Below are 25469 nucleotides of genomic sequence, written 5' to 3' on the forward strand. Positions count from 1 at the left end.
TACCCTCCCTGATGAGGTACGTCTGTCTCCCCATTTATTAATATTCAGGAGTAATTTAATCCGTTTCTGTTCATCCAGGCATTTGATTGCTGAAATATACTGTTCCTAGCAATCTTGAAATTATTAGCTGTGAGAGTCTGTTACTGTTCTTAACTGCTTTTATTTTATTTTTAAAATATTATTTTGCTGTTTGCTGCCCATCTGGGAGAAGTGAGACAGAAATTTAATTAATGATAATATGCATGGTACCATCTTTTTTTCCAGCAGCGCTAGAGCACAAATCTTTATGGATCAAGTGCAAACTTTTCCTTTCCTTGCCATATTCATTTGATAAAGGCCTTTTTATCATAAATAAAGTGGAAAATGAGGGAATAGAAACAGAGAAAAAGAAAGAAAGAAAAGTATATTTTTGAGGAGCTATATAGGGTTGTTTTTGAGTTGACTGCCCATGTATACAGTCAAAACAAGCAGCATGAGGGCAAGGCTGCATATATGCCATGCTTAAAATCTGTTCCCAGGAAATCCAATATATTTGCCAAGGAAAACTGGGTCAGTTTTACAAGCTTTCTCTTATTTTGCATAATTCTACTAGTGGTTGGTTGGTTTTTTTACCATTTTGTATAACTAAAGCTACAAGGAGATGCAAGGAGCTATGGCTGAAGGGTGCAGGGATAAGTCCCCAATCCAATCCCATTACAGTGGTACCTCGTTTTATGGATGGGATCTGTTCTGGAGGCCCGTCCGTAACGTGAAATGTCCGCAACTTGAAGCGCTGTGTCTGCGCAGGCAGCACACAGCATGATTTGGCACTTCTGCACAGGTGTGAGAGGCGAAACCCAGAAGTAACCTGTTCTGGTACTTCTGGGTTGCCACAGGATGTAATGGGAAAAGACCCAACATGAAGCAGACACCACACAAGGTATGACTGTATTTCTCAAATGTCATTGTCCAGATCAGAGGCCTTCATTAACTCTACTCAAAAGGAAACGGCAAACTTTCTAAGGAAAAGATGAACTAATACCAACAACTTGTAAATATTATTCCTATCTGAACCCTTTCCAGTCCTTGTAGCAAATGAATGATCATGTTACAATTCATTGAGGACAACCTGGAAGGTGAGCTTGACACTCCTTCTGCACCCAAGGCAGCTATGGTAGTTTTTCAGAGCCCTTAACAGTGTGCTTTCCTGGGCTGTCACTAAGGCAGAATGGGACAGCCCAGCTAGGGGCAAGCCATCCAATCACTTGGCTCATTATCATTATATGCTGCCTCAAGGCATCATGGATCAACTCAGGGTTCAGGTGGTTATGTTCCTTTGGGGCATCTATCACAAGATCTGCTAGAGCAGTTTATCTGTAGATGTAATGTCAAGTGCTGCTGGTTTTTCCATTTGAAAATGTAGAAAAGAGTTCCCAAGTGTCATTGTAGCAGCTGGAACACCTGGGAGTGATTCTGGATACAGTCCAAAATGTACCTAATGGTATAGTAGTAGGTGAAAGGGTAAGAGTAATTGCAAAATATTTCTATTTATAGATGGTGCTCTCTTTGCATGTCCATCTTTAGATTTCTGGGCTGAGCTTGGTGATGTTTATTAATGATCACTTTGGATATCTTATATATTTGGTTCAAAGTAAATTGTAAAAAATAAAATGTCTTTAAGATTCCTTACTTAAATTTGACATTTAAAACAAAAATCATTCAACTCTATCAAATGCCTTTTAAGGATCTGTGTATATATGAGCTGCCACTTCTTTGTGCATTTAGTAATGATAATTCATACACATTGTACGATAGTAATTTATACTATCAAAGACTAATCTAAGCATAATAACTTTGACTTTCTTGTTTATAAATTAGTAATGTCAACGTGTTATTCCACGCAGTTGATATTTTGATTCTGAGTTGTGATGAGCAAGCTTTCCCAGACTTGCTTTGAAAGAAACTCACCTAAAGCAAGCTAATTTGGCCTTCATTTCAAACATTATCTTGTTTTAAGCTTGGGTTCAATCAAACTCCACTCATCTCACATTCCTGTGATCAGGACTTCTGGGCCCTCAATAAAATTACATTATGCAGGAATCTTGGGGCCTGCAATGCTGCTGTTATTGCCTGATGAAGGCTGCAACAGTAATCCTTCTAATTATCCCCAGCACCAAAGAAATGAGTCAAGGGATGGGCTGGCTGTACTAAGGCCTCAGTACATCCCAGGAGAGCAAAAGGCTTCACAGCAAAGGAGGAGGAAATAGCTTATGTACCTTCACAGGGTGTAGACCAACCTCTTGGTGCAACAACCATTATCATCATTATTATCATTACTAAAATATCTATACTGCCCTTCATCAAAGGGATCACAGGGCGGTTTACAATATAAAAACAGAAAAATACATAACACAGTAACAAACAAAAACAATAACTCTGGGACAGGCAAAACTTCCTACCATCATGGGGCATTCTTTCTATCCTGCAACATGGCATATAGTCATATGTTAGTGTATTGTAATCTCAACACTAAAAGAGGCAACACAATATTGTTGGAATATACAAAGCTTTTCAAACTCTTCCACTTAGCTTCTGAGTTGTCAAGTTGAAATAGATATAGGTGAGGATGAATGAGTAGCCTTTGCCTGCAGTTTCCATTGCTTTTGGGAGGAGGGCATCTGCATTCTTTAGGAAACTCCAGATGGGATGGGAAGAGATTGACCACTAGCAGCCCAAAGTGTTCTTGAGGACATCCACTTGTTTGAGCATACTGGTCTTTCACTGTAAGCCATGGGTCATTACAGGCCTGCCTCGAGTGACCTTTCAGCATGAGAGGTATTTTCCAGTATGAGTTCCTTAGAAGGTTGGCAGATATGTTTCTGTTTCAAAAGAGGTTACCTCAGGTTGTGTTGCTCCAGGAATCTCACAAGATCCTTCTAACAGTAGAGTCAAGTCTTTTTGTGATGGAAGGCCACTTTTACAATGGCATAGCACAAGGAAAAGCAATGGACATGTGAATTTCTAAGAGCACCAGCAATTAAAGCTTCTTGTGATACATCATCTAGTCTAGACCATTTAGCTCAAGACTGAAGTACAGTCAATGAAGATTTTATATGGGGGTTCTGTTCCCGCCCCTGCCCCCCACGCGTCAACAGAGTGTGTATATGCATGTCCTGCCCAGTTACACCCTGTTTGTGATGTTTTTGGTCACTTCAGGGTTCGGCACTGTATTAATCGGTATGTACAATATGTATTGTACATATTGATGCATGCAGACGTCTCAGCCAAAGTTCATATAAACAGGCAAGGGAGAATGAGATCATTGGATCTATACAGAGAAGCCATCAAGACATTGGGTGGGATAAACAGCACCGGATGAATATGCCTCTGTGGTATCCTCCAACCAATGCCTTACAGGCAGATGTGGTGAAGTCTGTATCCTTGGCTCTTCATTCAAAGTTTAAGAAAGCCAACTTTGGACCTCATGTCAAGGTTTATTTTTAGGAACTATGTGGTGTGATAATGTATGACTAATAGGGCTCCTAGATGCATTCTCTCCACTCTCATTCATTTGGCAGTTTATGCGTATAATTAGGAATATGACTTGAAGATCATTCTGGTAGTGCTGTGATGACCACATAGACGTTGGGTTCTGGAAGTGAATTGCCAGTTATCCTAAAGTTACTGGAAGATTCTGGCAAGACTAGACTTCTCCCTGTTGTGCCCAGTATTCTGTCCATATCCTGATCTATTGTAGTTAGTTCGGTGGAAGATGAGAAGTAAACTCTGCAGACTGTGCTACTCATGTTGCATGCTGCTCACTCAGAGCTTTCAGGGATGACTCTGCTTCTCCAGGCTCTTTGTTTGCTAAAGCTTGAATTGTTGTCATGTTGAGTTAAATGTTTTTATGTTTATTTTGTTAAGGGGGTTGACTTCAGAATCTTTTTGGCAGAGTTCAGACATTGCCCTGCCTTCCACCAGAAGGTAGTGAAATTGCTCTCTTTCCTTTCTCTGAGATGCGAATTTACACTCACAATATCACAAACTCCCTTTCTCTGATATTTTGTTCCCTGTCTTATAATGCTTTGTGGGCAAGAGTTTTATGGGCAACCTTTAGTCACTCTTCCTTTTCTTCTCCCCTTTTCAACCTACCAATAGTAATACCAGGTAGATATGAATGTTGCATATAGTTGGATCTCTATACCTTGAAGTAGAATAATTTCACTACAATCTTTTCTGTTTGATATGTTCTAAGATAATGCCTACTGGCTTTTGTACTTTGACCAAAAATATAGCTGGGGGGACCCCAAATACCCTACTGTACCCCTGGAAGAGGTAATCTTTTACAGAAGTTTTCAGTTTTATTTTCCAAAAGGTAGTGGTACATCACAGTAGACTCCCGACTGGTCAAAAATCAACTTTCCTCCCTATTCAGTCAATCGTGTATATACAGTCATTCAAAGAACTGATAAAAGGAGAAAGCTCCCAGTATAGATAGAAGGCTGAATTCCTCTTAAAGGTCTCTGAGTTGCAGAATTTATTTATTGTATAGCCAATGTCCATTAAAGTCTTAGAAAAAATTACATCATAACCTATGTTTCACCTAGGTTTTTGCTTCTTTACTAAAAGTCTGCTTGCTATGATTGCTCAGTCACATTATGCCCATTAATGTATTAACTAGTTCAGTTGAACTTTTCCGAATGCTAGTATTGCAAATACCAGAAAAGAAAGTAAAAAAACGAAGAAACAATAGCTTTCTGAAGATGACTAATTTGAATGGAACTTCAGAGAAGTATGGATTGCATGAAGGGAGAGCTTGGAGGAAGCATCACTGAGTAATGTGCTGCAGCTGTTTGAGTACAATGAATGCACAGCCGCTCTGTATACATTTTCTATAATAGTTCATTAACATAAATGTTTATTTCAGGGATTCTCACACGTTGATAGTGAAACTTGGTGATGAAATAGTTTGAGTTTCCTTAGGTTCAATTAACAGAGATTAAAACTTGCAATATCATAGCTTGAAAATGTATGAGAGATTTTTAAAATATTTTTTGTGAACAATCAGCCAGTCCAAATCTGCCTCATATTTAATATGTGCTTTTGGACATACAGGTTGGGCACTTAATAGTGTGAAGCCTAAAATGTGTAAAGTGGGTTGGATGTACTTGTTCAGTTTATCCAATTCATGCAGTCTACATTCAATAGCTTGCACAAATCACCTCTCCAACCATCTACTGAAGTTAGCGGCAGTTTACAGTTGCATTAGGGACTTGGGGGAAGAAAATACATTCAGGGAAAATGAAACCAAATGTTGCTGAAGTTGGAGGAGGAGGAAGGTTGCTGTCCATCCACATGTTAAACCATGGCCAGGGTGAGCACTATGCAATGGAGAGAGTGGCCTGGTTCTTAAGTCATGGTAAGCCAAATTGGCTTACTAGGGCCATACAAATGTGCAGGCTCTTCAAGATGAGTTCACAGCTGCTCCCCAGTCTGTTTTATTCTTGCACCACACTGAGCTATATCCCACAATTGAATTAAGTGCTCCCAGAACTCAGTTGTTGTTGTTTAGTCGTTTAGTCGTGTCCAACTCTTCGTGACCCCATGGACCAGAGCATGCCAGGCACTCCTGTCTTCCACTGCCTCCTGCAGTTTGGTCAAACTCATGCTGGTAGTTTCGAGAACACTGTCCAACCATCTCATCCTCTGTCGTTCCCTTCTCCTTGTGCCCGCCATCTTTCCCAACATCAGGGTCTTTTCCAGGGAGTCTTCTCTTCTGATGAGGTGGCCAAAGTAGTGGAGTCTCAGCTTCAAGATCTGTCCTTCCAGTGAGCACTCAGGGCTGATTTCTTTAAGAATGGATGGGTTTGTTATTCTTGCAGTCCATGGGACTCTCAAGAGTCTCCTCCAGCACCATAATTCAAAAGCATCAATTCTTAGTTCCATATTAACTATCTTTGAACCCTTGCTCTTATAGGTTCTGAACTAGCCTAATGAATCTACTCCCATACAAGGCCTGTCTGAAAGTTGTAATAGCAACTTGAGGCTATGAAGAGTTTGGTTGACCAATCACATTAGGTCTCTAAGCTTGACATCACTGATGAACAGCCTTAAATGGTGTTGGGGATGCCTCTGAAGTGCAGTTAAGTAGGCATGGCATAGGTGACCTTATTGGCATCAGTCGTTCAACCAACTAGTAATATTTCAAGTTTTTAAACGTCAAGGTATTTCACTAGACAATAACAGAACTAGTTAATGAATCTTAAAACGTTGATTTTCCATTGTTTTTTATTTATAGTAACTTAGCAAAGTTATTTAACCATCTCCTATTATTACTAAATTTATTAGTAATCTATTCAAAATCATCTCAATTTTCTGTACTGAGTGAACTCCAGTAGTGTCCAGTCCAGCAATACTTCTGATTCTCCATGCAGCCTCTTGCAAACTGCCCCAAAATGCTCAAGATGGTTGGTGAGGGGTACTCCATGGCAGATTTGGGGACTGCCTGGGAAGAGAGGGGAAGATCACCCTTTTATTTTTTAGAAGATTAGCAGTTTCCCCAACAGCTCATACAGACACATATTTAAGGCGTTTCTTGTTTAAGTGTACTTTTGTGTGCCTTGATAATTGCATATTTATATATGTTGTGTATATTTTGATCTTGGTAGATGGGTGAACTTGACTAAAATAAACATAATTTAATAAGAATTTTATCTGAAAAGTTGATAAATGTTTTCTTCCTCCTGAGATTTCCATGAGCAAAACTTGTCCATACAAGCATTTGAAGTACTGAGCTTTGCCTTTTTTTCTAACATTTCAAATCGCCATGTGCAAAATGGCAAGGTGAAAAATGAAGTACATCTTTTATCATCTTCTAGCTGCCGAATGAGACCAGTGAGACTTCCATGCAAAAAGAAAAAACAACAACCCCAAATTTGCAGCACATTCATATTCAATTTCATCACAGCAGATGCTCATTAGTATGTTGTTATTAATTGGTATTCACTTTAGGTTTTGTTTAAAATGAAGATAATAATTAGGTTTTAATGACTGCATCTTTCAGGGGGAGGGATGGGGAAGGGTAGAGTAACATCTCTCAAAACACTGAAGTATTTCTTGGAACTTGGTTCTACGTACTGTAGAAAAATGTCTCTTTAAGAGACACAATTCTCTGACAAGAACTTAAATTATTTTTAAAGAACTTGTCCTAAATTGTCTGCTTGATGGATGTGCAGAATCAGATGATAATGTGAGCCTCCATTCTTTCTAATCAAATTACCAAAAAGACTTCTTATAAAAGTAAGTCTCTCTAGCAGTTGATTAATGAAGTGGTGCCACTGTTTTGTATTAGAACTAATTGAAGTAATACAAATAAGTTATCTCTCTAGCCTGTAGAAATTATCTTCTTTACAAAGCAATGTAATGGAGTTGGCAAACTCCACCCCCCACCCCACTTTACGGTTCATAGCATAAAATAGAAAGGAATACAAAACTGGTAGATAGATATAAAATCAGAGCTGCTTCTCATTTTATTACCATTTTCAATTCTGCGCCTATGTTATTTAAGTAATATATGCAACTGTACTGTGATAAGCCCATAAGCTGCTGAGCTACTTTGAGTATGTATGTATACGTTATGGAGTTAGCTATATTTATTACTCAATGGCTGCATGCATATTCCAATGTGGAAATAAATTGCCGTACTAATTTTGAGCCTGAGAAATATGGCTCAAACATAAAATATGAAAAGCAGCCTTTAGGAATATGAAAAGGTGCACTGGGGGAAAAATAGGTAAACAACTGAAAAACAGCAATTCATGCTATGACAAATAAATGCCGTGCTTATTGGGTCCAAGTATAGTAACCAAACAGCCTGAGGCATACTGTAGTTATCAGTAAAGGCTGGCTACCTCTCACTTAGAAATGAATGGCCTTGTTTTTTCTTTAATTAATCTGAGCATTGCACACCTGAAGAACACATAGTCTAAAATGTATGCTTATTTATATATGCATCTGTGCTGTTGCATCCATAAAAATGGTTATAATTGCATTGTATTTATAGTAGTGTCATAAATAATTATAAATTAATATCACTATGCTCATAAACATCTATATTAGCTGCCTCTGTTACACTGGCTTCTAATGCTATTTTTAATTTATTTTAAAATCTTAATATCCCGCCTTTCTATTTCATAGTGAAAGTAGATTGTAGTGTTTAAAAAAGGAAACATCAGATTACAAATTTAATAAATAAACCCATAATCTAGCTCTTTAAAAAGCCCTGCTCGGAAGCTGTATGTCTCTTTTTAAAGTGGGTAGCTATGTATACATACATACATACATATTATGAGCCCTGGTTTTGCCTGTGAATCACAATTCTTTCAAATAAGGCTTCCTTAGGTTCTCTTTGTGATTGTACAACTTGGACTGTTAAAAAGTTTCATGGAAATGTGTGTTCCTCTGGCTGTTGAAATAATCTTTAGAAAAACTAGCATAGACGGTCAGATTTCACGGGGCAACATAATTGAAGATAATTTAGAAATGTCTTCTTGTTGGGTATAGAACCATTCACACTTCTCCATACCTGTGAATAAAGTAAAGTTAGAGTTGCCTTACCCAGGATCTGAACCCTTTGCCCCAGAGTTTCTTTCAAAACTACAGGAGAGAGTCATGTGTTAGAAGTTTAAACATAACATTTATTAATTACTATGAAGAGTGCAAGTGATTCTTACATCTGGTATTCCCATTAAGTGGTAACCTAAAAATGAACCTATATTTGCAATTCAAGAGAGAAGCTTTGAAATTGGCTTTCACAAGGAGAGCGACAAGTTGTTGATTTTTTTAAAGTGGATTAATTTAGACCTTTTATTTATGCATGCTTGTCCAAGATATGACCTTTATATATTTTGAGCTTATTTAACTTGTATTTCTCTATTCATTTATTCATTTTCTGTTAATAAAATAATTAAGATATGTCTCTTTTAAAATTACCTCAGTGAATTTTTTAGAATTATTCAGTGGTATTGGTGAAGGGAGCTTGTGGAAGAAATGCCTGACTAAGAGTAATACCAAAGAACGTAAGCCAAAAATTCACTAGAGGACAAAAAAGGGCTTCTTCCGGTTATATGAATGCAAAATGAAAATATTTGTGAATACAGCCATTGGGTAAAAGACCCCATTGAAATCTACAGTCTTTCATATGCATTGCATTTTTAAAATATCATCACCAAAGGTAAATTAGAATTTACTAATGCAAAATTTTAAAAGGCTGCTTTCCTCCCATGTAAGGCACCTCTTCCTTGGTTTCACATATGTGTCTTAATCTAACTTAATTGTATTTGACATTGAAAATCTCTAAAGCTTTTTGTTTTCCACTAGTTACTAATTGCAAAATATGCCAGGTAACAAAAGGGCAGGAGGTGTTGGTATAATTAAAAATATATGTGTGTGCATAACTTTTTTTAAAAAAAAAATTCTTATCCATTTAGGTAGTGACTTTCAATTAGCCTCTCTGCTAATATCAGGTCACTAAACTCCATAGCTGATGCTTTATTCCTTCATTTGGGTTGTCAGTCGTTTGCTTCAGTTGGCTGGCAAAGGTGGCTGTATATCCATTACGAGCAACACAGCACTTTGCATTTCTGAATTGACAAGCAGCTATATTGACCTAGCGCTTATTATGGGTCAACAGCTGCGTTAACCAACGGAAGGACTGAGGGGCAATTAAAATGAATTGGCAAAAATATATCTTCCTAATTTACTCCAATTTGTTATTTATGCTAACATTGTATGGCTTCTATGGTGACACTAAACAGAATGGACCCAATAATGGCAATTAACATAAAAATATAATGGCTAATCAAATTGACAGCAACTGTTTCTCATCATCTCGACACACAATACATTATCAAAACAAACTATTATGAAGGAGGTAATTTCAGTGTTCTATTCAACCTGCTGCATGTGTGCAGTCAGGGAGATGTGTACCAGCAATTACTGCTGAATCCAAAAAACTAAACAAATAACTTAATCGCTGTCGTCCTCCTTTTTTTCCCTTCTTCAGGAAGCAGTAATCAGGATTTACTAAAAATAAGTGGTGTATAATAGTATAATGATGATGCCTATCATAGAATAACTAATAAGGAATAAAATAAGCTTCTGTGTTATATAAAATAAGTTCATGTGAAGGAAGGGTGAAAGTATGGCAGCATTAAGAGCACAAAATGTTAACTCTGAATGTTGCATTTTTAACAATATAATATGCAGATGTTGATTGGGTCTTTATGCCATATGGAATATAATAAGGTTTTGTTATCAGAACATGCATCTTTACATTGATTTTCAACCAATAAACAAAAACACCAAATTTCAGTATGGCAAGATGTGTTTTTAAAAAAACAAACAACTAATGACTAAGAATATATCCTACACATGTAGTGTTGAAAGTCCAAGGATTTCCAGTGGTTTGGCTAGTTCAACGCTTCACCTAAGTTCTTCTGGTAGAAACTTAGAGACTTTGAAATCTATAAAGAACACTTCCACAATTTCTCCGGACCCTCATTATTTTGTCTAACTGCTTTTAAGTTGGTGTCATCTTTTGTTTGTGTATGTGGTAGTAATTGTCACTATATATCAATTATTATATCCTGCCTTTTGCCTAAGAAGCTCTAGGGCAGTTTAGATGATTCACCCTTCTCAGTTTTATCCTCACAACACCTTATAAGGTAGGTTAAACGGAGGGAGAGTAACTGGCCCAAAGTTGCCCAGTGAACTTCATGGCTGACTGGATACTTGAACCTGGGTCTCCCCAGTACACGTCCAAAATGTTTAGCTCTGCATCGCGCTGGATTGGTGGCCAGATGACCAAGTCCTCCCTCTCTTCTTTCTAAGCTTAATTTTGAAATGGAAACTTGCTTGCCCTTCCCTCTTGTGTTATTTGTTAACGCTACACTGGTTATATTCAATTCCTTTTCTTCTTTTTTTCACATGTTTGGACAACATACACCCAACATGCATTCTGTCTTCAGGGACATACATCAGTTTATAAGAAGCAGCGAATATTACTTTTGTGCATGTTTTTCTTTTCACTTTTCTTTTTGAAAGCATGAGCAAGCCAGATGCAGGCTTAGGGGAGCCCCAAGATTTGCAGGAGTACAGAAAGCCATGTGGGAGAGGAATGAAATAAACTATCCTGATAGAGGGCACAGCTGTGAGCCAGTGTGGTGTAGTGGTTAAGAGCGGTAGACTCATAATCTGGGGAACCGGGTTTGTGTCTCTGCTCCTCCACATGCAGCTGCTGGGTGACCTTGGGCCAGTCACACTTCTCTGAAGTCTCTCAGCCCCACTCACCTCACAGAGTGTTTGTTGTGGGGGAGGAAGGGAAAGGAGAATGTTAGCCGCTTTGAGACTCCTTCAGGTAGTGATAAAGCGGGATATCAAATCCAAACTCTTATTTTTCTTCAGCTGGCTGGAACCTTGAGCAGAAGCTCTCCTTGCTGCTCAGTTAGTTTATTGACATGTATTCATGACAGCATAATAGGTTTCCATATTATCTTCTTGGACTCTATCTGTTCCATAGTTGTTTACAACCCAATCTTACAAAGGACAGAAAAATATTCCCTATCCACAAAGGTAGCAAGGCCACTGAAAGCAAAATCATGTTGGATACTACCCCCCAGATGCAAATAATTACAGGCCAGAATTGTTTTTTGAGGACTTCCGGGTTGGCGCCATCGCCGAATGGCGGACTCCCTCCGAGCTCCGGAGGGAGTCTGCTCGGCAGGGGCTGGGTCTTACCGCGCCGGCGACGCGGGGACCCTTAAAAACCACGGGCACGGAGCCCGTGGACATGGTGACTTGGCTGGCACCGCTAGTGCCCTCCCGACTCATGAAGGAGCCTTTTTAAAGGCTTCCGATCGGGTGCCGGGGAGTGGCGTGGTGCTTTGAGTCTACCGCTTCCCCTGCCGAGCGCAGCCGCATGCCATTCGACGGAGAGCGCTGGCTTCTTCCATTGGAAATTCGGACTATTAACAACAACCCGTGAGTAATTGGGAAACCGGGTACAAAAGGAGAAAAAAAGAATTTTTTTTCGGATTCGGCACGAGCGGGGGTGATCTAAAAAGGAAGTCAGTCCCCCCCTGATTGTAAACATTCTAAAACAAGGACTGGGTAACCAAGATTGATTCAGAAGTTTACTGCTGATAAAAATTATTAATTCCACGATGGGAAATTACAAGAATTGTGCTGGAGGAGAAGAGTGGAGGGTGAGAGGGAAAAGGCAACCCCCCCTGGGAACCGGGGCGATTCGCAAAGCCTGGCGAAGAGAGACGGAGACTTTGACAGCTGTCAAAGTAGCTGTCAAAGCTTGAGAATATAAAGAGGACTTTGTTACAAGTATTTTGCTGGCTAATTCTGTTACAAATTGACATTATATGGATATAAACTGTCGGGGAAAAAAGAAACAACAACTTGACTTTTGGATTAGAGGATACAAAGTTACTGCAATCCCCCTAGAGGGGTTTCGGGACATTACAAGTGGTCGTATGTGGAAAATTACTCTGGGCTGAGCACAGGACTTATTCTCTGGGAAAGCTGCAAAACCGAAATAAGTATTTTGTCTACAGAGGTGTTTACATTAAAAGGAGACAATAGAATTCTCTATTGAAGAAAGGAAGGGACTGGACGTAAGTTTTTGTTCCTGAATAACAAACCTCTGTAGAGATACCAGATCTCGGAATAAGAACGTTTTAGCAGCTGAACAAGACAAGAAACCTGAGAAAGTAAGGAATAAAAAGAACAAAGGACCAACTACGACACGGAAAGAACAATGGGAGGAGCAACAAAGACCAAGGAAACTAAAGGCCTCTATTTGACTGGATTTTTGAAGTTAAACATCACTAAAATAAACAAATTAAAAGAAAACCGGCAAGGTGGAATGGGAAAAATTTGGCTATGGACTTGAGACCTCCAGGCTGATAACATATAGACTGATGGACATGGGGAATTCAAACCGGGGAAGGGAGGGGGAGTTTTGGAATCCAAAGGCTATGTAACCAACTTTTTGAATTTTCTTATACTTTTTATCTTCTATTTCTTTATATAACTTTTGTATACCATGGTATTTTGATCTAACATGTTTTTTTTAAAAAAGAGGGAATTCGTGGAAGGAAATTGGGGCAGATCTTGGGGGGGAAATCTTTTTTCTTTTTCTGTTAAAGATGGATGGTAAGATTGGATAAATTTAAATTGGTTAATGGGTTAAACATATTAAGTTTTAAATTGGGAATGAGAGCTTGTGGAACCAAATTAATGAAAGGGGAATACAGTCGGGAGGGGGAGGAGGGAGTCCTAGAAAGAAGGTTATGAAAGTAAGGATTTAAATTCTATTTTCTATCTTTTCTATTTTTTCTTTTCTGTTATATCTTTTTTCTGTTTTTATTGGAAACTCTAATAAATATGATTTAAAAAAACACAGAATTGTTTTTTGAGAAGGTGACTGAATGTACGATATATGTAGAGTTCCAAAGATTGATTATCTTGGTCCTTCTTAGTCTTGCTTTAGGTTTTAGGTAACATTATTACAGTGGTACCTCAGGTTACATACGCTTCAGGTTACATACGCTTCAGGTTACAGACTCCGCTAACCCAGAAATAGTACCTCGGGTTAAGAACTTTGCTTCAGGATGAGAACAAAAATTGTGCTCCGGCGGTGCAGCGGCAGCAGGAGGCCCCATTAGCTAAAGTGGTGCTTCAGGTTAAGAACAGTTTCAGGTTAAGAACGGACCTCTGGAACGAATTAAGTACTTAACCTGAGGTACCACTGTAGATGGGTCAATCTAATAATGTCTGCCCCCCCAAACCCCACTAGTTAATAATAATAAATTAGGCTGTTGTGAGGTGTCTTCCATCTATAAGTTGAAAAGTTAAAACTAAATGACATGCAGCACTATTTGCAATTTCTGCTATTTGCTGCACAATTGCAATTTCTAACCCAGGAATAAAGCCTGCTTGTTGTGGATCTGTAACCAAATAAGCAATGAACCACCTACCTATATCCTCTAGGACAAGTATTAAGGTGAAGCACTATTGTCGGAAAAGCAATGCCATCTTGTGCATGCAAAATAATAAACCTAATTTCTTGTTAAGCAAGCCTATGCATGCTGATATGGGGATAGAGTCCAGCGGTTTCATCACAATATCTTGATCTTTTCACTCAAACTACTAGAAAACTCTACTGTAAGACTTCAGAGAGTCATATGCCTTGGAATGGGAAGTGGGAAGAGCTGTGTATCTCAGTGACCCTGATACATCCGTAATCCCAAGCAACTGGTGGGGCAATCCTATGCTCACTGTCAATGCCGTGGCTCTGTAGAGCTGCTGAGTTACCACCACATCCACAGCCTGGCCACTCACTGGTGGAAAGGGACAAGCAAATCAGGCTCAGTCCCTGCACCAGCTTCAGGCCTAGCAGATCCAGGGCTACTAGTCCTGCCCAACCTTTTACTGGGCTCCATTGGCAGGAATACTGCTGGTGGGCTACCCACACCCATGTCTGACAGGCAAAGAGTGGGGTATGCTCCAACAGAGTGACACTTGCATCGCTCTGTCACTGGGAGGCCAGCTGAATCAAGCGGAGGGACGCCTACCCTCAGTCCACTCCCACCACAGTCCAGGTGTTTGGGGATTTGGATTGCAGCAGGTAGTTATTCCAAATCTCCTTTTATGTCTAGTTCAGTAAGAGTGATTGACTTACAGAATATGTTAAAGCACATTTGGTCCTGATAGTAACTAAACTTTCCATCTTAATCCAATTTGCAGTGATCCCTGGAACATCATGGCAAAGAGAGGGGTAAAACTCTCCCAAGGATCCCTGGGGTGTGGCAGATATAGGGGGTGGTTTTTAACGTTAAGTTTTACTCAGAGTAGGCGCATTGGAATCAATGAACAAAATTAAGTTTGGTCCATTGATTTCAGAAGGTCTTCTTGAGTAAAACTTAGTTGAATAGCACCCATGTGATTTTCTGATATAGTTTTGAAACTTTCAAAATAATCCTGTTATTTCAACAGTGTAATGCCTGCTTTTTAAATAATTCCATACATCATGCTATATATTTTGTAAAAGAGATTACTTGTATTGTACACATTTGTAGATTGGCTTCATTTGAGCCACTTTAGGTGACATTAATGCAGAGCAACATATGAAACGGTAAATGGCCTGTGGCACAATGCTCTGAATGGTTGGTTAACTGTGGTCAGATCCTTCAGCTACATCTACATAGTATCTCTAAATTATAAAGTTTTGCACAAATAACTCCATAATGTACCCAGTGTCTTGTAGGCTTCTTATAAATCACTTGGCACTAGCTAACATTGGAGACATGGTGTTGAATCTGATTATTCACAAAGACTTACCATTACAGACTTATTAATTGCATTTAGAGTAAAGAACTAATACAAATAGCAAATTCTCAGAAGATAAAAGAATTGCATTGAATTGCTGATAGTAATATGTTTTGCACATTCGTACATCTTATGTTAATTAAATCAGAACTTACCCGTATTAGCAACATATAGGACAACAAGTTAGCTGCATAGGTTTTTTAGATGGGTTGGGATTTTTTTTTTGTCTCCCCATTAGTTGGTTCCCAAGGCAACTTAACAAAAGTTAAAAACTTGCCTAACACCAAACAAGTTTAAATCCAATGCATAACAGCAAATCAGCATAGCTTGTGTATGAAAGTTGCAACTGATCATGCTTTTTTTCTGGTATTAGCTTTTTCCCCTGGTGCATTTTCATTTATGTTCTTTTTACATTACAGTACTCTGACAAGGCCCTATACACCCAGCTGTGCTTTTACCGGTACATTTTTGATATGGACTATGCAATGGAAAAACTTACTGATCAAGAGAAAGGTATGTTCAAACACTGTAATTACCTTGTGAGTTTAAAGCGGAAGTTTGCATCATAAAAGGCTATTCTGCTATGTTGTGCTGCTCCAGTCTGCATCATTCTGCTCTCATCATTTACACAAGTTAGTTGACTGCTTGAATTTAGGAATTCCCCATTTAAGAAGGTACCTGCATTTCCTAATCCACAGTATACCCCTCACTCTGCTGAAAAAAACAGTGTTTAAGGAAGGAGTGTTTTAAACTCATTTAACTGGTTGGGGGTGCTGGTGGTAATCTTCTGTTGAGCATTACTCCTACTGCGAGGGCAGTGGAGGGTCAGTCTAATTGTGGGAGAGCAGGGACTGATGGGATCTGACATAGGGCCTAGTGACAGATGCTTGCAGGCAATGAGAAGGCTAGAGAAAGCTTTGGGTTAGAGTGACAAGGAGTAGAGCATAAATGGACCAAAACCCGTGTTTGTTTTAGCCCCAATTATTCAAACTTTTGGTATTCTCTAGTATTTTCATTTGCCTGTTTGTTTAAGTAGTTCTTACATCTATCCTGACAGACATTTAGAAAAAGGTGGAAAAGCTCTTTAAAGAGTAACTTCTTTGCACTTTCTGAAAAGGCATCACACTGGTCTGCCTGGTAAGAAAGGGTGACAACATATCTACTTAAGAGTATCAGGCTCTGTTTCGAACAATAGACAGGAACTCTGCAGCTTAACCTCAACAGAAGCCAGGAAAGAATGATATCTTGAAGAACAGATCAGAAGTAATAATTTCTGTACATGTTTGACTTTCTATTGAGTCTTGCATTTTTCCATTCCTTTTCATTTAAAGTCTGCTAACCCAGCAGTAGATATAGAACACCTTAATTGCAGAGCTTTCTGACATTGAAATGCGAAGTTCCTAAAGGTATCAGAATAGTGCCTGAAGTAAAAATGAAAGGTTAGGTTATATTGAGATATGTTCTGATTGAAACAATGTCAGATATTAAAAGCATTGTCTGTACCTTGAGAGTGCATTTCAGTACTTATTAATATCTCCATGCTATTTATTTTTATACACCAGATTTATAAACCAAACTAAATGCATACTAAGTAAATACTTTTACACAGTTACAGCAGCATTTTACACTCCCACCTTCATAAAAAAATACTAAACATGCCCAGTTTACTTTCTGGATGAATAAACTGCAAAATTGCATTTAGAAAAATGAAAGTTAGGCTGTATGACCTACATGCAAAACACAAAATCTAACTTTGAATATTTGCTTGTATCCTGTAATTTAAACATCGTTTTCCCCCTCTTGTGTTCCCTCTGTGGTGTACCAAATATCAATTGAAAGTGATTTTTTTATGGATGAATTGCTAGAAAGCTTTAGAAGCAGACTTTTCATAGTGGCAGTATTTCTCAGAGCTAGTAATGGGTGGGTCTTCAGTGTGTCTCTGTTAGCAGGTGACAATTACTCAGAAAAGTATATGCAGAATGCTGCAGCTGTGTCTCGAAAGAAACTTAAGAATGAAATGCTTCATTAGAACAGGGTGTTTCCATAAGCGAAAATGGAGTTCCCACACTTAGACTACCAGTACATTTGGGTGCAAGAGATAGCATAAGAATTTGCATGTACTTTGGAAGGGTGTGCTGAATTGGCATATAGATAGCAAGGTGGTATTTATATCATCAAGTTGATAATTGAAGTAGCTTTGAAGGCAACCTCTCAAACATCAACTAGTAAAACTGCTCATTATGGTTATTTTTCATGTCCAGTCAATCTAGAGATGAATAACTCGCTGCAGAATCCCTTCCCAAGGTTCATTGGCTTGCTGATAACTAAAAGAATACCATATACTCAAGTTAAATATTCCTGGAAAAGTAGGCAGATTCAGGCCCAATTTGAAATTGTGCCTAACTAACAGGATACATTTGCTAGACACTAACGCATAGCATATGCAATGCTTTCGGAATGGAATAAAGTTTCTGTAATACGAATCAAACATAAACCAGTCCCTTAGAGAACTGTTTCTTGGGCATACGTCATATATTTTCTGATGTATTCCGAACATCAGTATTTAAGAAATATTAAAATCTACAATGTTGATTTCACTGTGGCTTTGTTTAATTTGCTTCATTTGGATTTTAGTGAATTTACAATGATTTTGAGCAAAATATATACATTTGATTGTTACTAAATTGGTATAATTAAGTCTTAAGAGGATAATTCAGTATCTTAATATCTGTAAGATTTTGCTTTATTTTGCCATCAGGTAGTTGATATAGACTAATCACTGATTTTTTTCGTGGGAAAATAGAGTTTTAAAGCAATGGGAGAGAATTTTTTTGTAGATGTATTGTGGTTATACAGTTGATAGTTTTTATTTCCATAATGTTTTTTACTACATAATTATACATCTTAATTACGTAATTACCATCATAATTATTATGTAATTACATGTAGTTCCACTAATTACAAAATCAGGAAGTATAATTATCTAGTAAAAAAATTCTAAAATCTTATTTTATGAACTGGAGATCATTTAAAAGACCAATTGGTGAACTACTACCGTATTTTCTTTACTAACATCTGACATCTTAATTTAATTCCTGGCCTCCATCTTTTGAAGCCAGCAAATGGTTAAAGATATTGCCGACATCTGCATTTAATGAATTATGAAAGTATGATAAAGTTCTTTTGCTTTGCTTTACAGTTTTCTTATGAATTTTCCTGGAGCTTATGTGTGTTTTGTTGCTTGCTACTGTTATCTCTTAGAAGGTCAAGGCATTAGTTGCTTCCACAAAAAATTTAATAGCTAGCAACGTACTAAACAGGAGTGTCTGGTCCAGAGGGGCAGTGCCACAGGGCTGCTGTTACGCCACTGGCATTCGGAGATGGCGCAGGGATAGGGGTAGTGGCAGAGAGATTGGGACTGCATGGGCACAATAGTGGAGTCAGTCTTTCTTCCTGCCCCGCTAGGCAGTCCAGCCACTGCCCAGCTAAGCAGCAGCAACACCACTGTCAGGAAGGCAGCTCTGTGGTACAATGCCAGCCATTCCTGATACGTGAAGCATAAATAATTTGCAGTTAAAATTAAACTGAGCACTGAGAGGTGGGATTGTCAGGTGGTCAGCAATTACATTTGGATTTGGGAGTTCTAGGTTTCAGTCCTAACTCAAGTGTGGATTCTCTGAGTTGGCTTCCATACCTCTTTCATGACCTAATAACATGCAGACAAACAAGACCAACACTGAAATTAAAGCTGGTATATAAATTGTAGTTGCCATCATTTTTATGAGCAGTCATTAGCCTTGATTTCTCCAAAGAATCTTTTATACTATAATCTCTTGAGACTCATGGGTTGTTGTTAGCTGGATTCTCTTCTTGGCACTTTTCATATGGGAAAGCCCAGTGTCATGTTAATAAGCAATACATTAAAGTACAATAATCCTTTATATGGGTGCTCTATTGCTATTTTTGCACTAATAGCTAACATTGCCACTTGCAAATATAAAAATAAAAATTAAGCCACCTTTCATGACAGCAATGTAAACTACTTATCACTCTGAACTGCTGCTGCTGCTGCTGTTGTTGTTTAAATTCTTATCCATCCTTCTTAAGGTCCCAGGACAGATCACAGCAGTTTAAATCAAATTTAATTCAAACTGAAGCACTGGAGAATCTGGCTGGAATGTTTGGAATGTAGGAGGGAGCAGTCTTAAAATAGGTAGAGTTGAATGGTGGCAACCTCATGACAGAAATGATATAAGGGTTTTTTTGTATTAAGTACAGTGGTACCTTGGGTTATATACGCTTCAGGTTACAGACTCCGCTAACCCAGAAATAGTACCTCGGGTTAAGAACTTTGCTTCAGGATGAGAACAGAAATTGTGCTCTGGCGGCGCAGCTGCAGCAGGAGGCCCCATTAGCTAAAGTGGTGCTTCAGGTTAAGAACAGTTTCAGGTTAAGAACAGACCTCCGGAACAAATTAAGTACTTAACCCGAGGTACCACTGTACAAGCATTCCAAAATGAAAACTCTGTGTCAACATGCTCTGCAAAGTGGGACTCCCTTTATCCAGCATTCTTTTACCTGGATATTAGGATCCAAAGAATGCATCACAACTTGTTTATGAAGCACTCAAGGCCAATCCCCAGGCTTGAATGGACCCTCAGCATACAGCGAGTGACCAGGTTCCCTAGTGGAGCAGGCGCAAGCAAGTCTGTATTCACCATTCACACCCTCCTATTCAATAGGTATGTAAGGCACTGGCACTGTTGGAAGCCAATCAGTTGCTTGGCTTGGACTGCTGCTGGACATCGCTCATGTTATGATTCCTGTGGTGCAATACCCAGTTCTGAATTGCATTGTGGGAATTGTACCATCACAGCTGGCTGGTGTCAGATTTGATTACTCACGGGCTCCTTCTCCATGCCAGATTGATGTGCTTTTGAGAAAAGGCCACAGTCTGCCTCATAACACTGAAAGATGCACCTCTTCTGACTACAACCTGTGGCAGAGAATAAAATGTTGTGCCTTATAGTCTAGAAAAAATGTAAAGCAAAATGGATATGTCATTTTTGTCTTTGTAATATGCTCCATTTAATATGTCTGTTTCACATCTGCCTGTTTCCCTCCCTTATTTTAAAATGGGTAACACTTGATTTGGACTTTGAGAATTATGTCCCAAATATGCTTACCAAGTTGTTGTTGTGTAAAAAAATTTAAAGTATAAACTAGAATAATAAAGTGAGCATCCTACTCTTATTTTCCTACCATTTAATCAAAGGTTGCCTATTACACATTTACATGAATGTCCTATGATACTGGTAAAAAACTAGAATAAACTCATTTACCTTTTTTATAGAGAGACCTTTACTAAAAGTGTCAAAGCTGGCCTCTTAAATTCACTGAATTCCTCAGCTTTCAGCAATGCATCTTGCTGCTTTCATTGAGTTCAATTTGCACCCAGGTTTTCAGAATAAAAATCTAGTGAGAGTAGCTTGTCCAGTTACCTTGCATTCTTTATTTTCACCTTATTTTTAACCTATGAAGATGTTGATCATGCTAGGATTATAACTGTCAAATGTGTATCAAAATATTTTCCTGTCTTAAATTATTTAACACAAAATCTAAGAATGCAGTTATTTTGACATGAAAATGTTATGTACCGTAATATTTCCACTTAAAACAGACATTTTCATTTTACAAAAGATGTATGCAGCAAGACAAAAAGAATACAAGGAAGTGAGTGACAGACTGAGCTATTTTATTTACTAGATAAAAACAAATAATCCTATTAGTGTCAGATATTATGAACTTGGAATTAAAATACTGAGCTATTTATGTGGCTGCTTCATGTTTTTATTGCTGTGAGTGGGCTATAACTATGGGGTTGGATTAGTAACAGAAATAGTAACAAGTACATTAGAGTTGAAATATTTCATTTGAATCCCCGTAGGAACTATTTCCTCTCTATATTAGTTATAGGAAGTTTGGGGGAGGGACTGTTCTACAAATAGAAGAACTTAAATTGTGTGTGGATTGTTGTTCTTGATTGGACTTGTTCATGGTTTTGCTTTTTGATGCGGTTGCATATGTGCACATATGTCTTACTTTACTTTAAAAAGTAAAGAAAAATAATCTGGATAGGTAAAAGACTTAATGGCTATCCCAATTAAAAGTACATACCAGGGCAGCCGGAGCAGAATGCTTTTAATAAAAGTTCTCATAAAAACCACAGACTGTAAGTACCGTCTTAAAAGAGGCATTCTCCCATATATATTTTTAAGCATGGGGAGGTTTTTGTCCACTTTCACACTTAAAGGTAAAGGTAAAGGGACCCTTGACCATTAGGTTCAGTTGTGACCGACTCTGGGGTTGCAGCGCTCATCTCACTTTATTGGCCGAGGGAGCCGGCGTACAGCTTCCGGGTCATGTGGCCAGCATGACTAAGCCGCTTCTGGCGAACCAGAGCAGCGCACGGAAACGCCTTTTACCTCCCTGCTGGAGCGGTACCTATTTATCTACTTGCACTTTGACGTGCTTTCGAATTGCTAGGTTGGCAGGAGCAGGGACCGAGCAACGGGAGCCCACCCTGTCGTGGGGATTCGAACTGCCGGCCTTGTGATTGGCATGTCCTAGGCTCTGTGGTTTAACCCACAGTGCCACCCGCGTCCCTACTTTCACACTTAACACTATGCTAAAATATATTTTAACCATGGCCTCTTGAACAAGCCAGGATCAGCCTCCCCAGATAACGAAATACAGTGGTACCCCGCAAGACGAATGCCTCGCAAGACGGAAAACCCGCAAGACGAAAGGGTTTTCTGTTTTGGAGGCGCTTCGCAAGACGAATTTCCCTATGGGCTTGCATCGCAAGACGAAAGCCCATAGGGAAATGCTGGCGGTCAGGAGCAAAGACTTTCGCCCACAGCCGGCCTTCAGAAGAGGACCTCTTCTGAAGGCCGGCGGGGGGCAAAAGTCTTTGCTCCCCCCCGCCTGCCTCCCCCCCGCCTGCCCCGGGCGATCTTAAAATGCTGGCGGGCGGGAGCGAAGCGTTCGCTGCCGACCCCCAGCATTTTAAAATCTCCCCGTGTCCTGGGAAGATTTTAAAATGCTGGGGATCGGGAGCGAAGCGCTGCAGACCCCCAGCATTTTAAAATCTCCCCGTGTCCTGGGAAGATTTTAAAATGCTGAGGGTCGGGAGCGAAGCGCTGCAGACCCCCAGCATTTTAAAATCTCCCCGTGTCCTGGGAAGATTTTAAAATGCTGGGGGTCGGGAGCGAAGCGCTGCAGACCCCCAGCATTTTAAAACCTCCCCGGGACACGGGGAGATTTTAAAATGCTGGGGGTCGGCAGCGCTTCGCTCCCGACCCCCAGCATTTTAAAACGCTGTTCCGAAGTGGGGAGTGGGGGCGGGGACACCTGCCCCCGCCGCCCCACTTCGGAAAGCTGTTCCGAAGTGGGGCGGGGGGGGCGGGGACACCTGGCCCCGCCGCCCCACTTCGGAAAGCTCTTCCAAAGTGGGGAGGGGGGGCGGGGACACCTGGCCCCGCCGCCCCACTTCGGAAAGCTCTTCCGAAGTGGGGAGGGGGGGCGGGGACACCTGGCCCCGCCGCCCCACTTCGGAAAGCTCTTCCGAAGTGGGGAGGGGGGCGGGAACACCTGGCCCCGCCGCCCCACTTCGGAAAGCTCTTCCGAAGTGGGGAGGGGGGCGGGAACACCTGGCCCCGCCGCCCCACTTCGGAAAGCTCTTCCGAAGTGGGGCGGGGGGCGGGAACACCTTCTGAAGGCGGGCAGGGGGCGAAAGTCTTTGTCCCCCCTGCCTGCCTTCCCAGGGGCTTTTAAATCGCCCCGGACAGCGGAGAAGTCCTCCGCTGTCCGGAGCGATTTTAAAATGCCGCCCGCCAGCATTTTAAGATAGCCCCGCACAGCGGAGAAGTCCTCCGCTGTCCCAGGGTTTTTTAAAATGCTGGGGGTGGGAAGAAAAGCCCTTGTCCCCCCCCCCAGCCTTCAGAAGAGGTCCGGGGACAGACTGTCCCCGGACCTGGTCTGAAGTCGGTTTCCCTAGGAACGCATTAATTGATTTTCAATGCATTCCTATGGGAAACCGTGCATCGCAAGACGAAAAAACCGCAAGACGAAGAGAATTGCGGAACGAATTGATTTCGTCTTGCGAGGCACCACTGTAAACCACACCTTTGTTGTCTCCTCTGCCATTCTTCATCTGATGCCCTGAATGCCCTTGCGGTGCTCCTGTACAGGCATGGCCTCAGCACATCACCTGCTCAGTTGGCATTGGCCCACTGCATATGCAGGGCATGGGACTCTACTTAGAGATTTTTCAGCTCCTCTCTGCACGTGCGAACCAAACCATGTTCCCTCCCTTTCTCCCGTCAGTAGACAATTCCCCTGTAATGGTGCTGAGCGGGGAGGGAAACCTAAAGTGTGAAATAGAAAGGTCAGTGTTCTTTGGCTTCTTCTCAGAGAAACTTTACCCATAAGACGTTCCATAGTTCGGGCAAAGTGTGGTAGTGCCTTGCCTGTCAGAGCTTCCCAGTGAGTTCCAACACACACTCTATCCTGGCCGCCGCCACCTTTTGCAGGTCAGCAGTTAATTGAACTTCCCTGAGCTCCGTTCTAATCTGCTTCTCCCTCCTGCTAGCTGCTGTGCAATGTACCTGAAATCTCTCACTTAGTCTCCTGTATGCAGACTGTAGAATGAGCAGAAGTTTGTGAGAGATGCCCCAACAAATCCAGTTGTTCACTGCTTTCCAGTTTTTGCTTCTGCAATGCATCCTGAGTCCCTCATTTTCCTTGAGGCCTTTAAAAAGCAAAGCATTCAGAGCCTGAGGGGATATATTATTTTATCTGAGCTTGTGTTCATGTGTTAAGTTGTGTTTTCAACATACTCCCTTGGATATATGTTAGTGAGTTAGCCAACAGTCCCTTTACATTTCTCTCTCCTTGCAGAGCAGCAGCAAGGTTAGGTGGGTTTGCTTTAGAGGAAGGCCTTGCCAGGAAGAAGTTTGTTGGGGAAAGGAGTCTATTGCCAGGAAGAATGAGCAAGGAAGGTTACTTCCCAAAAAGCACTAGCAAGAGCCAGGACTTATCCGTGCTTTCCAGGCTCAGACTGCGCTCTAAAGTTCCATGTCTGAACGCCCCTCCCCCCTTTTTTGCCCTGGTATCTTCCCCAACAAAACCTGCTCTTTAAAGCAGAATTAGAACAAGCGGCAATCCATGAAAAACCCAAGTAGCTGTTTGCAGGGAAAGCTCCAGAGCAAAAAAAGGGGGCGCTCAGACATGGAGCATTACAAGTGCAGGCCTGTGCCTGGGACAAACAAGGCACAAGGTAAGCTCTCACTCTGCCTGGGCAGTTTTTGTAATTTTCTGGCCCCTCTTGCCTTTCATCTCTGCAACCTCGTGAATGACTCAGGCAAGGTGCCAAACCGAATCAGGATTAAATCAGGATTTGGCATTCATAGGTAACAACGAGCCATAGTGAAAGCAAGCTTTGTAAGCCAACAGCAACGCATGGTTTTAAACCACAATTAAACAAATGATGGCTCGGCCTTATGTGTGAACTCAGCCATTGTATGCGCCATCTAAAAACAAAACTATGCTTCTTTCTTCAGAAATATTTATTTTACCCATATGCACATTTGAGTTATATATAAATCAATTAATTTACTGAATCCAATAGGGTGAATTAATATGGGTTGTATCCAGTAGTGCTCCTTTGCTGTCATAAAGCACTTTGATTCAGAGGACGTTGCTAGTGGAATGGAGAATAAGTCATTTTTTCTGATTCCCCCTCCTCCCTGTAGCACTGCCTCCCAATCGTCTCCAAAGAGTTAGGAGACCCTTCAAAACAGCATGGGAAGTGGTGCAGCATAATAGCTGTGCGGAATTGGAAAAATCCCCACCCTCCCCTTTCCATTGCCAGCAGCCATTGCTGAATCCCTCTGTCAGCAGAGGGACATCACTAGATGCTATCAAACAATAATAATGATGTTAATAGAAGATACTGGTGATATGATGAATACATTTTGATAAGTAATGAGTTTCCATATGCACAGTTATACTAGGATGCTATTCTTGGG

The 25469-nt window shown here is 40.4% G+C and overlaps 1 protein-coding gene across 1 annotated transcript in view; it reads left to right on the forward strand.

Annotated features, from left to right (window-relative positions):
* The window catches only part of POLA1 (DNA polymerase alpha 1, catalytic subunit), a 180957-nt gene that overhangs the window by 117427 nt on the left and 38061 nt on the right, over window positions 1-25469 (forward strand). Inside the window, exon 36 of the mRNA XM_081197774.1 lies at window positions 15798-15891. Within this exon, the coding sequence (XP_081053900.1) occupies window positions 15798-15891 (94 nt within the window). The remainder of the gene's footprint in view (window positions 1-15797; window positions 15892-25469) is intronic.

Source organism: Podarcis bocagei, assembly GCF_964188305.1.
Source record: "Podarcis bocagei genome assembly, chromosome: 6".
In the NCBI taxonomy this organism is placed as follows: Eukaryota; Metazoa; Chordata; class Lepidosauria; order Squamata; family Lacertidae; genus Podarcis; species Podarcis bocagei.